This window comes from Bos indicus, chromosome 23 (assembly GCF_029378745.1).
Source record: "Bos indicus isolate NIAB-ARS_2022 breed Sahiwal x Tharparkar chromosome 23, NIAB-ARS_B.indTharparkar_mat_pri_1.0, whole genome shotgun sequence".
Lineage (NCBI taxonomy): Eukaryota > Metazoa > Chordata > Mammalia > Artiodactyla > Bovidae > Bos > Bos indicus.
The window spans coordinates 12,760,527-12,773,798 of NC_091782.1; the positions used below are offsets into that span (position 1 = coordinate 12,760,527).

At 42.3% G+C, this 13,272-nt stretch overlaps 1 protein-coding gene across 8 annotated transcripts in view; it reads left to right on the forward strand.

Annotated features, from left to right (window-relative positions):
* RNF8 (ring finger protein 8) overlaps positions 1–13,272 on the forward strand; it is a 37,142-nt gene that overhangs the window by 16,783 nt on the left and 7,087 nt on the right. For 5 of the 8 annotated variants that reach the window (XR_011563377.1, XR_011563373.1, XR_011563375.1 and 2 more), the window contains 4 exons: positions 3,619–4,359; positions 6,667–6,729; positions 9,634–9,723; positions 11,503–11,610. Coding sequence is in view for 1 of the 8 variants with exons in the window: in XM_019986162.2 (XP_019841721.2) it covers positions 3,619–4,359; positions 6,667–6,729; positions 9,634–9,723; positions 11,503–11,610 (1,002 nt within the window). In the remaining 7 variants the exon portion in view is untranslated. The remainder of the gene's footprint in view (positions 1–3,618; positions 4,360–6,666; positions 6,730–9,633; positions 9,724–11,502; positions 11,611–13,272) is intronic. The other 3 variants (XR_011563376.1, XR_011563374.1, XR_011563379.1) reach the window with 3 other exon arrangements.

The window sequence follows — 13,272 nt, forward strand, 5'->3', positions numbered from 1 at the left end:
AGCTGACTCATTTGAAAAGACCCTAATGCTGGGAAAGATTGAGGGCAGAAGAAGAGGATGACAGAGGATGAGATGACTGGATGGCATCACCGACTCAATGGACATGGGTTTGGGTGGACTCCTGGAGTTGGTGATGGACAGGGGGGCCTGGTGTACTGCGGTTCATGGGGTTGCAAAGAGTCAGACACGACTGAGTAACTGAACTGAACGTCATTCATTTATATAATATTCAAAACCAGGCAAAGCTAATGTGTGATGTTAAGCCAGGCTAGTAGCCACCTTATGGCAGGGAGCAAGGGGTGTGGTTAATGTCTAGGAGGAGGCACGGGGATGTTTCTGGGGTGCTGATAATGTGGGATTTTTTTTTTTAAACCTTGTGGTAGTTACACTGAAATGTTCACTTTGTGATATTCATATAGTTGTACATTTATGATTTATATACCCTTTAATGTTTGTAGCTATGTTCTAGTAAAGAATTTTTTAGAATATTGACTGGTACACCTATTAGAAATGCTAAAATAATACATTACCAAGTGCTGATGAGCATGCCGAGTAACTGGAACTCTTAAACACTGCAAGTGAGGAAACAAACTAGTACCACCACTTTGAAAAACAGTTTGGCAGTTTCTTTGAGTTAAACAGTTAATCACTTAACCAGTAATTCTATTTCTAGGTATTTACCCCAGATTAATAGGGACTTATGTTCTCATAAAACTTGTACCTAAATGTTTCTAGTGGCTTTATTCATAATCACCAAAAACTGGAGGAAACAACTAGGGAATGGAGAAACAAGCTGGTACACGCATACTCTGGAGTGTACTACTCAGCAATAAAAATACCAGACTACTGTAATGCAACCAAGTGGACACATCTCAGAATCATCATGCTAAGCAAAAGAAGCCAGCCTCCAAAGGGTACATACTGTATATGATTCCATTTATACAACATTTGGAAAAGGCAGACCTATGTAGAGACCAGATGAGTAGATAGATGCCTGGGAATGGGTGAAGGGTTGACTGCAAAGGTGCCTTGTGTCTTGATATGATTGTACAAGGTGTTTGCGTCTAAACCTGGCTTTAAAAATCCTGTTGCCTCGTTCCCATCTCAGACCAATTAATTCAGTCTGAGGATAAGACTCAGGCACTGCTATTTGTTCTAAACATTTCCAGGTGATTTCACTCTATAGGGTTAGGGCTGAGAACCATTTATGAGCTACATAAATCATCTAGGGAACTGCACAGAAACATTGGCTTTTGGATTTGGATTTCCACTGTTCTCAACAACTGATTAAAACTCTAGACAGAGATTAAGCATCAAGTGAAGTAATTAGCATTTAAGGGGCTGAGGATTATTCCACCCTTATTCCATTGATGACTCAGACATTGGGCAGGCTTTTCTTTGGTTATTACTTTGCTGCTGCTGACATTATTCAAACTGGTGATTATGAAAACCAGCATCAAGAAAGTGTTGACAGGAGTTTGATTTATTTAAACCATTGTATTTGAGATCATATCCTGGGCAGTACTTGATTGTTCCTATATAGCCGTGGTGTTTTCATCTTTTCTATAGTCGCTTTGTGAACGAACCCAATTTGGGCCTTTGGTCCAAATTATACCACTAGGTGTCACCAAGGAGTGATTAATGGGTAAACAGAGGGATCCAAGGATAAAATGTGATCGGAAAATTTTGAAAGCTTATTTTTCAGACCTAAAGGGCTTTGAAGGAGGCAGGTTAATGCAGAGGATCTAGTGGAGGGCTGCCAAAGGTCTTAAAGAGTTTGCCCCCGCTTTTTAGGGAATCCTTGTTTTCTCTCATCTTAGGCTACTCCTATAACCTCTTTATTTATTAACCTTGACTTTGCCTTTGAGTTTTTCTTAAATGTTGGCATTAGGTGGCCACCTGTGTTATATTGCTTTCCCTGAGGCTGTTTTCCTGTGTATAATTTCAAATTGATTCTTCTTCTGGTCTCCATTCCTCTCCTTTGTTAATAAACATAACCTTTAGTCCCAGTTCAGATGTGAATTTCGTCTCCGGCCTGTCCCCCAAAGTTAAGTCCTTGATATGGGTTAAAATGCCCACTTGTCTCTTTAAACTTTAAATCCTGCATTTGCTTCAAGTCTATTTTAGGACCTTTCATCCCCACTTAGCATCTCTTAGCTAACTCAGCTCTACAGGATATTCCTTTGCATTTATAGGCTGTTCTATGTAATCCCACATTTGCTTAAATATGCCCTTGTGTTTTTCTTTCCAGAGTCAGCTGCTAAAAGTTGTTTTCATATCTTCTGCTTTTGCACTCAGTATGTTTACCTTGCAAGATGCTGAGCATAGGGTTGAAGTGCTTGTTAATAAATCAGCTGAGCCAGAAAATAGTAGTGAGCACTTGCATATACCCTTACATAATGCTTACCATGTGCCAGGTACTTTTCTAAGTATATTACACATGTTATCTCATTAAATCCACACAAATACCATGAGGGAGACTGTTATTATCTTCCACTTGATAGATGTGGCAACTGGGGCCTAGAGAAGTTAAGAAACTTGCCTGAATCATGCAACTGTTAAGTAATGGAGCCAGATTACAAACCCAGGCAGGCTGACTTCAGGGTTCATGCTCTTAATCTCCACACTATGATTTAAACCACAAAAGTAAATATTGAGCATTTGTTATATGCGAGTCACTGTGCTAAGTGTTTTGCATGAATCATCTCAGTCATTCCTCACAGGAGCAGCATGAGGTGGGAACTGTACTATTTTACAGACAAAACTGATACATAAAGAGTAAACTGCTGAAGGCCATGCAATTAAGAAGCCCAAGGTGGTTCATTTGAGCTATAAACCTAAGTTTGTATAAATCCAGCGCTCTGGCTCTTAACCTCTCTGTTCTATTACCCATTGAAAGTGAAAGTGTTAGTTGCTCAGTCATGTCCAACTCTTTGCGACCTCATGAACTGTAGCCTGCCATGCTCCTCTGTCCATGGAATTCTCCAGGCAAGAATACTGGAGTAGATAACCATTCCCTTCTCCAGGGGATCTTCCTGACCCAGGGATTGAACCTGTGTCTCCTTTCTGGGGTTGTTATCTGGGTCAGATCCCACCTTCAGTTTGACCACAGTGCTAGGTGTTGGTACTTTCTTTCTTGGTTTATGAGTTCTGGGGAGTGTTTTTTTCAATTCCCCAATGTGCTCAGGGGTCATACACAGGCAGAGATAGTGCCTGCATGACTTTCTTGGAACCTCATCATTAGAATGCTACTTCCTTTACTAATAGCAGTTTTTCTAGTCTTGGCCCTTTGCCCCTAGTTTATATCAGTAGAGCTATTCGATTTCAGTTTTTAATGCTACTGCATTTATTTGAGTAAATTCATCCTCCAGTAATAAGGTGATTCCTGCCTATTTTACAGGCAGTTCTCTGAAGACATGAACGTCATATAGGTAATAAGCCAAAGCACTATTTGAAGAGTTCTGTTTCTAAGAATGGTGGTTTATGAGCCTTTCTTTTCTTTCTATTTGTTCTCAAGTGTTTTCTTCCTAAAAAGACAGAAGGTTTTGCAGCAGCAGGAGAAAAATTAAGAGGAGGAAAATCATGACGCTTATTTTGTCTTTCTTTCCCTTTCCCCAGAGTCTGAATGGTGTCTGGCTGAACAGAGAACGTCTAGAACCTTTAAAGGTCTATTCTATCCATAAAGGAGATCACATCCAGCTTGGGGTACCTCTGGAAAATAAGGAGAATGCAGAGTATGAATATGAAGTTACTGAAGAAGATTGGGAGAGGATTTATCCTTGTCTTTCCCCCAAAAGTGACCAGATGATGGAAAAAAATAAGGGCTTGAGAACTAAAAGGAAATTTAGTTTGGATGAATTAGAGGGTTCTGGAGCTGAAGGCCCCTCAAATTTGAAATCCAAAATAAGTAAATTGTCTTGTGAACCTGGTCAGCAAGTGAAGTCACATGGGAAGGGTAAAGTGGCCAGTCAACCTTCTGAATATTTGGATCCTAAGTTGACTTCTTTTGAGCCAAGTGTGAAGACCACAGGGGCTCATGTTAACCCAGGCCCTGCAAAAGTTATAGAGCTTCTTCGTAAGAAGAAGAAAGCTTCAAATCCTTCAGCATCTCAGAGCAGCTTAGAGCTGTTTAAGGTAACCATGTCCAGGATCCTAATGCTGAAAACACAGATGCAGGAAAAACAGGTGGCTGTTCTGAATGTGAAAAAGCAGACTAAAAAAGGGAGCTCAAAGAAGATTGTGAAAATGGAGCAGGAACTGCAGGATTTACAGTCCCAGCTGTGTGCAGAGCAGGCCCAACAGCAGGCCAGAGTGGAGCAGCTCGAGAAGACTATCCAGGAAGAGCAGCAGCATCTCGAGGTACCACACAGGAGGGAAGGACAAGATACCCCTTGTGATGGGCAGGCCCTTTGTGAGCCTGTGACCAGAGCTCTCTGTTTCTAGATCAGGGACCATATGTTTAGTGCCAGGGACAAGAGATGTAATGTGATCAGAAAACTTTGAGGTCTGCATGATGATCGGATCAGGAACCAGAGTTGGGTTGCCAACATGGGGTAAGTGGACTGGCAGAACCAGCCAAGATGCGTGAGGTTGTAAAAGCTGAGGCATCTCAGAGCTGAGGTGAATTTAGAGAGAGGCTGGATGAAGGTCAAGATACCGCCAAATTACAGTACACTCCAATTAAAGTATTAGTTGTTTTCATGAGTAATCTTCCTCTGCCCTGAGGTCAAAGCCAAATTCCTGTACCCAAGGCAGATAGAGGTCAGCTGGTTACTCTGCCCTTGATTTACCTGTTACTTGTAGCTAACCTAGGAAGTGGGAGGCTAGAAAGGGAAAAATGTTTATTTCTGTCCTGAGTAGCCAGCATGGGAGGGGGCAGGTACACCATCATTCAGTTGTTGGGTTGAGTGCTACCTTCCATAGGATGTCTACCTCTTCAGTAGATAAAATGACTGTCTTAGCTGTGTCAAGGTGAGAGTAAATGTGTCTGCATCCCTGAGTCATTTGTTTAGTTGATCAGCTCTTGCACAGAGCTTCTTGGCTAGGGCTGATCCTGGTTCTGCTCAAAATGTCAGTTCCCATCTGGCCAGAACCACGTGATTTACTCCCACCCACTTCCTCAGGTAGGACTGAATGTCAAGAATTCCCCATTGTTGACTTAGAATTAAGAAGGGCCAATCAGGATTGAAGTGAATAAGCTTTTATCTTTCCTTTACTTTACTCAGGGTAAGAAACAACCACTTGTGTTGGCTTATTTCTGAACAATTTATAGATTTCATCTAAGCTCTGCTATCCCCTGGAACTGATGGTCTTAGCAAAGGCCATGGATTAAGTAGGTCTTTCTCAGGGTATACATTGCTTGTTTATGTGTACTTTTTGTTGCCCTTTTCCAGCCTGGACTGGTTCTTGAAATTAATAGAGGGAGGTTAATCTCTACATATTTAGTGTATGACACCTTCACCAGAGCAGAACTCTCTTTAAAGGCTAATATGTTCAATAACAAGAGTTACTGTTGATTAATATTTGTGGCTGCTCTGGGCATGCTTCAAGATGTAGCTAGCTGTCAAATCTTTCCATACTAAAAGGGTAAAGAAAGGCAAAAAGGACCCGTTTAGGGAATTTCTCTAGGAATGAGAGGGTCATATATAAATTGCTCATAGTGAGGTATATCTAGTCCTTTATTACTAGCTGCATTTTCCTCTGTCACCAAGCCCTAGGAATTTATCCTACCCTTGCTGCTTGCTCAGAAGCTCATTAAACCCTTGTTATTTCACACAGATTTTTTGGGGGGGCAGGGTGGAGTGGGTGCACTCCACAGCTTGTGGGATCTTAGTTCCCTGACCAGGGATTGAACCCAGGTCTTCAGCAGTGAGAGTGCAGAGTCCTAACAATTGGACGGCCAGGGAATTCCCACACAGAATTTTTTTTGAGCACCCACGTTGCCTGGCACTATACTTGGGTCTGGGTTGTTATAAAGATGCTTAATAAATGGTTTTTGTCATAAAGGAATGGATCTTGTTGAGACAAGATATACACAAAATAATCACAGTAGTTTCAAAAGTCTGTAGATTTAAATTAGAGAACAATTTCCAGTTGGTGTATTAAGCGGGTAGGTAATTCTTAAGGAGGGAAGGACCCAGAGGTTCTCGTGGAGGGTGCTGGATGTAGGGGAGTGATGCTGTGGAAGACATCTACACCCGAGGGGGCCCTTGGAGGAAATGCAGCCCAGGCAGGCGGAGAAGGAACAGCTTATGGGCCAGAGGTGGGAAAGACTCGGAGTGAGAGACAGAGTGGCCAGAACTGAGGAAAGAAACATGGCGGAGCTGTGAGTGCCAGCCCAGGAGATTGTATTTCAATTTAGATATTTGGTGATGCAGAAACTCTCAGTTTCCATCCTTTTGAGAGTCATAGCATTAGCCAGTGAAGGGGACTTGGAGTATTAATCCAGAGTTTCTCCAGAACACCCTGAGTGGTGACTTGAAGGTGGCAGCCGTGAGATGTGCAGTGTTTGAGCCAACAGCTTAAAGTAAAACGGGAGATTTCCCACTCCCTCCCTTCCCCCTGTTGTTTCCAGATGCCTCTGCTAGCAGCTCTGCTTGTTTCTGTATTTTGCCCCTTTCTCCCCTTTCTACAGGGAAGCCTTCCATTTTGTTTTTGGCTTTTTAGGGTTTGGAGAAAGAGGAAGGTGAAGAGGACCTGAAGCAGCAGCTGGCCCAGGCTCTGCAGGAGGTAACTTATGCTTGCTGTTGTCCTGAGATTATAGTGGGTGAGAGTGGGGGCAGCCAGGCTTCATGTGCCCACTGGCTGCCTCTGCTACTTAGCACACCCCTCTGCAGCACCTCCAATCTGTAGCCAGAGCAGGTGGCAGCAGCTCACAGGATCAGGTCTGAGATTTGGAACCTCACAGACATGCCAGACCTCAGTGTGAAAGCTTACGTCTTCATCTGAGCACGAGATGCTCTAGTGAAGATGAAACAGAGCCTGTAGCAATTAGGAGGCTCTCTGGGGGAATGGCTGCACATTCAGAAAGGTGAGGACAGCAGAGGGAAATTGCGAGCCGTGACTTGGCCACCAGGGCCTGCAACGCATCCTATTACCTCACTATTCCTGAGTTGAAGCCATTCTGAAACCATTCAAGAATGTTCCAATTACGCATCTTAGCTTAGGTTGAGAATTTGCAGTTTACCAGCCACTGAAACATATCAATTTACTAAACGGGCAAGACTCACAGGAATAAAATTATCCTAAAAGATTGTCTGTTACTTATTGAATTTAACTTTAGTACCTCGCTCTGTTTATCTTTTAATGAGTTCTTTTGCATCTTAAAAACCTGCTTTGTCTTCTGTCAGTTATGTGTGATGATTAGTAGTTTAAGTCAGGAGGTTAGCGTTCATATCTTCTTGAGAAAAATGAGCCTTCGGGTTAGAATTTGTTTCGAATTTAGTTCTTTTATTGCTTAGCTATCTGTCAACCTTCTTACAGTGCTAACAGTCACATATTCCTGCATGCTTGGGAGTTTGCCCACTTTGATTTCTTTGGGTTCACAAACAGCCTTGGAAAGAATTAGGTGAAAAATTCAATCTTTCTGGAATTTTATTTTCTAAGCTTGTGTATTTTCTAGGTTGGGAGGGTGGGCATGTTTCCCATTTAGAGGATTATTAAATTAATATTCAGATATCATTTTGAAATTGACTGGAAAAGAGGACGGTTCTGCTCTTGAAAATCCTTGAAGGATCATTAAGAACCCTGCACCCGCAATGCCTGACACTCTTCTGAGACAGACCGGAGAACGCTGTCGTTTAACCTAAGGCGCTTGGCCACCCCCCTTCATTAACCCGACGCAGGATACTTTCAGGTCGTGGCTCTCTGACGACATGCCTGGGGGCTTACTACCCTCAAACGAAACACGGTGGTTTTTTGTTCCAGTTGATTGTCCTTCTGAAGCTGTTCTTTTTCATTTTCCAGACCTATAATTATAACAACTTGCCTTTACATAGAGATTTTAAAACTTTCCTGAGTGCTATCATGTATGTCTTTGTTTTTTCTTACTAACCCTGATGTCAGAGAAGGCAATGGCACTCCATTCCAGTACTTTTGCCTGGAGGATCCCATGGACGGAGGAGCCTGGTGGGCTGCAGTCCATGGGGTTGCTAGAGTCGGACACGACTGAGCGACTTCACTTTCACTTTTCACTTTCATGCATTGGAGAAGGAAATGGCAACCCACTCCAGTGTTCTTGCCTGGAGAATCCCGGGGACGGGAAGCCTGGTTGGCTGCTGTCTATGGGGTTGCACAGAGTTGGACACGACTGAAGTGACGCAGCAGCAGCAGCAACCCTGATGTAGGAGGGGCACCTGTTTTCCCATTTTATAGAAAGTTAAGGCACAGGCACCTAATTAGTAGTCAAGGTGAATACTAAGGACTTCTGATATAACTGACTGTTTTTTTTTTGAGCCCACGCATTTTAAAATGTATTTCTTTGAGTGATACCTTTTCAGAATACTTAACCACCTTCTTTAAAAAACGATCTGAAATGAAATTTAAAATATAATCTATACTTAAGCATTAGGGAACTCAGAAATTATGTTTCATAGAAATGGAACTTCTTGACATTTGATGTAGGCAATGAGTCATGGTAAATAAGCCATTAGCTCTTGGGCATGCCAGTTTCTAGAATACCAAGGCAGAGTTCAGGCAATGTTGCCTTATCAGCACATAGTATGTGATTTATAGAGTAAATATTAGGTTAAAGGTCTTTTTTTTTTTTTTTTTCAATGAAAACAGTTATCTAGTTTTCCTGAATCCTGTATGCTGCTGCTGCTAAGTCGCTTCAGTCGTGTCCAACTCGGTGCGACCCCATAGACAGCACAGCCCAACAGGCTCTCCTGTCCCTGGGATTCTCCAGGCAAGAACAGTGGAGTGGGTTGCCATTTCCTTCTCCAGTGCATGAAAGTGAAAAGTGAAAGTGAAGTCGCCCAGGCATGTCCGACTCTTAGCAACCCCATGGACTGCAGCCCACCAGGCTCCTCCATCCATGGGATTCTCCATGCAAGAGTACTGGAGTGGGGTGCCATCGCCTTTTCCAGAATCCTGTATATCCCTGATTATTTCTTAAAAGCTGCTCCTAGTTCTGGGTAGCCTTAGAGTTAGTTACTAGTTCTTCAGCATTGGTTCCCAGAGTCACTTGGGTGGCTTTTTGAAAAATGCACATCCCATATATGTGTATAACTGATTCACTTTGCTGTGTAGCAGAAGGTAACACAACATTGTAAATCAACTATACTCCAATAAATTTGTTTTTTAAATGAAGTCCCTGGGCCCCAAGCCAAACCCACAAAGTCAGACACTCTGGAAGTTCTTCAGTTACTTTGGATGACCATGAAGGTTGGGTTATTTCCAGAGGGATTAATAGATTTGATGGCTTCCCTCCCTATCTGCTCCTTTCCCTGGAAAAAAAAAAAAAAGCAGCATTTAACTGGGATGTCTTGAAGAAACAAAAACATTATTTTGAAATTGCCCAATCCATTAATCTCTTGAACCAAAGCTGCTGACAGAGGGAGGGACAGGCATGGTGGCTAACAGGAACAATATAGTGCCATGCATCTTGAGTGTGTATCTGCTGTGTTTCTGCAGTATCGGTCTCTGGTGGAAGAGCTAAATCGCAGCAAGAAGAACTTTGAAGCGATCATTCAAGCCAAGGACAAAGAATTGGAGCAGACCAAGGTACTGGAAAGAAGAAGGTTTAGAATAATTTGGTTAGTACATGCAACTCAGCATTCTCAACAGGGCAAGGATTGCTTTGGTGAATGAAGGGAGAGGTATGGCTATTCCCTGCCTCAAGGGAAATAATCTTTAAAATTGTTTAGGCCTATAGAAGGTTCTGCCTGTAAGACAACACCTGTTTCCTTCCCTCACTCAGAAGCGAAATGCTGGAAATGATACATCCTGCAGTCTAGTCCATTGTCTGTGGTAGATGCTCCTTCAGAGTGTCTCACTCACATAGGCTAAGGGGTGGTGTAGTCAAAATAAAAAGTAGTTCATCTTGATGCATTTGTGTAATTATTTCTCACATCAAATCAATGACACTCTTAAATTAGGGGTTGTAGACTCAAATGCCCCCTGGAGTCAGACTGATAAAAGAAGTGAATGAAGTGGCCTGGGTGTAAGAACACAGTGGGGAGCTGTGAGGCGGATTTCCACCCTCACCCATACCCCAAGAGGCAGCTCTTCTCTCCAGCAGCCAGTTGCCAACCAGAAGTGCAGGTCCAGTGTTGTCAGATCGGAGTTTTCCACAGAAAATGGAAATCCAGATGTTTATGTGAAGTATCACAATTTTCAAGTAGTAGCAACAGGTTCAGTTTTTTGATACCATGAATGCCAAACTAAATAAATAAGTCTATAGGCTGGATGTAGTCCACAGGCCACCAGTTTGCATCCTCTGATGGGAAATTAATGCCTGAGTCTGACTACATCTCTCAGCCCACCCTTCCTCAAGTACACATCTGGAGCAGATTACAGAAAGGCGAGGACTCTTTTTCCACTTGATTTGCTATCCTTATCCTCTATTTAAATCATGTAGTACTTTATTCCCCAGCCTCTAAGACGCCACCACATCTTTTTAAATCCAGCAATTCAAAAGTTTTCAAGGAACTTGACTCTAGTTATAAATGGGTCCATTCCCTCTTCACTGTCCTGATTAGTCTCACAATCTTTGCTTTGATAAGAGAAAATAAAACATGAAAAATAACCTCTCAAATACACCCTCTTTTGGCTTTTCCTCTCCGCGCTAGGGGCACTTAATAAATGTTGACTTCAAGAGAGCACATCTAGATCCTCCTTGAAAAGAGTGTCCATCAGCAGTCTGTCTCTTGGGGAAAGCACAGGGAAATTGCACGGCAGGAGTGGGAAGTAACAAGCATCACAGAGCATGAGGCCTGAAGATACTTCAACAGGCCATCTCTCCAGCCTCCTGCCTCCAGGCACCTTGGGTATTATCCTTATTTTGTAGGAGAGACATCTGCAGAGAACACAGAGGACCTTATACACTAATTCAGGCTTCCTGCCTTTATGGACTGTTCCTCGTTTCTTTTCTTATCCAGTGAGCTCTTGGCTGCTTAGGATGGTTTTGTATCCCCTCTGAACTGCAGTGTGCTATAGAATACCTAATGTCTCGTTCTGGCCTCGGATGGTTGGTGGGGTTGGTATGCTGACTTCAGTTTTTCTCATTTGGTTATTTTTGGGAAGGAGACCAAAACTGCAATACCAATACATACTCATGAAGTCGAGAAAGGAAAAAAAGGATGACAGCACCCTATATTAGAAAGCAGTTCTGAGAAGCGGTAGTCCTTGGGGCAAGAATTTTATTCTTGTGTTACTACGCCAGGGTGAATTTTTAATTTAGATTCTTTCTGAATCCTACTGCAGACTGTTAATCCTGCTCTGTCCTGTTTTGCATTCTTGTTAGTTCTCCCGAATGACAGGTGGGGTTGTATGTCTTTGCAGGAAGAGAAGGAGAAGGTGCAAGCACAGAAGGAGGAAGTTCTTAGCCACATGAATGACGTGCTAGAGAATGAGCTCCAGTGCATTATTTGCTCAGAATACTTCGTTGAGGTAATGATGAGCAGTGGCTCATGCCTTCTCACTCTCCCATCCCTGAATGGAGCCTCCGCTGCACAGACTGCTTCTGCTCTAGGGTAACATTCTGAAGAGATTTTTCCTGCAGGAACTTACGGTAGCTATTTGACTTCAAAGTGGCTGCTGGGGGTGGCCACTTCTCACTTGTCTTTGTGGTCTTCTTTACCTCCACTGGCTTTTTTCATACTTCATTTGTTCTTGAGTTCTTTTTTTGGCAGAATCAGTGTTTGGGGCTATAATAAAGCCTTTATCTTTTTGTTGTTGAGGGAAAACACTTCGGTTTTGAAGAACCATCTAGGGGCTGCCCCACCCTCCCACAGGTCAGAATGTCATATGTTTCCTACATTCCAGCAACTATGTGCTGTTGGATTTTGTGGGTTTTTTTTTTTTTTTTTTGCCTAGTGTTGAGCTCCTGCAGGTTTTTTTTGTTTTTTTTTTAACCTCCTGGGAGACATTTGATTCTGGCAGAATCCAGAATTAGATGGCATTAGAAATTTGAAGTATCAGAATAAAGCTACTCAATAAAGCTAGTCTTTCTTTGCTCTGAATGGAAACAGTGCTGAGAGTGGGCGTGCAGTGCAGCCTTTGAACAAGGGGGTAAATGTCATTGAGGTATGATCACGGGATTCAGTGGCCAAATGGAACATTTTTCAGGGACTCTGAGGCTCCTTAATGAAACATCACGCCTAGGATTTCATTTGTTATCCTGTCTTCTTTTTGCATAGACTCTCTTATTTTCACAAATTATACCATTTTGTCCAGTTCATCTTACACAACAAGTGTTAAACTAAAGTTGTTAAATGATAGTGCTTTTCAGACTCATTAAAAAGAAAACGCATACACACACAGCTTCCTTTTTTTCTGGTGGCCTTTAGGGAGCTTGGGTCTATTAGCCTCCTGAAAAATCTGTCCTGGATAGACCTGTTTCTTTTGCTTTGGATCTACTTTGACTTCAGATCATAATTTCCCCATAGTTTGTAGTCATTTGATTCCCTACTTTGGAGAAACTCAGTTAGTACTGTTTCGACATGACTTATGCACCGTAATAGAAGACTACAAGGAAAGGGGTTGGAATAGGTCATGAGTTAGCCAACCTGGAGTGTCTGCACGACATGTAAGAGACAAATAACTTGATCTTTGTTTGGTTTACAGCATGTGCTGACCTTTCCTGCTGGTCCTCTCTTAAAATCAGTGTTGGGGAAGAGATTTCATTTTAGTCAAGCAGGTTTTTAGTCCTGTTTATGAGAATTTTGTCTCATTCTTTATTTCTACTTTTTTTCTTTTTTTTGTATGTCTCATTCTTTACTGAGAATGTTTCCTAGTTGGCCTTCTGGCCTCCACTTGGAATTTGGAAAATAATGCAAAGTTTGTGTTATTTCCCCCTGCATTCCCAAAAGCAAGAAAGAAAACTTTTTAGTTCCAGAAAAAGTTGTATCTTAGGAGAGGTACAAAAACAAGGGTAACGAAGAGTATGGTTTTTGTTTTGAAAAGTAATAAGGACCTTGGCAGAAAGCTGATCATTGGGGTTGCGCAGGAGCGCCTCAGATACGGGCCTTTTTCTGCTTTCTCTCTTCTCATAGGCTTATTGATATTACTTAAGGCACTGTCAGTTGAACCCATTACCTTTTTTCCTATTTT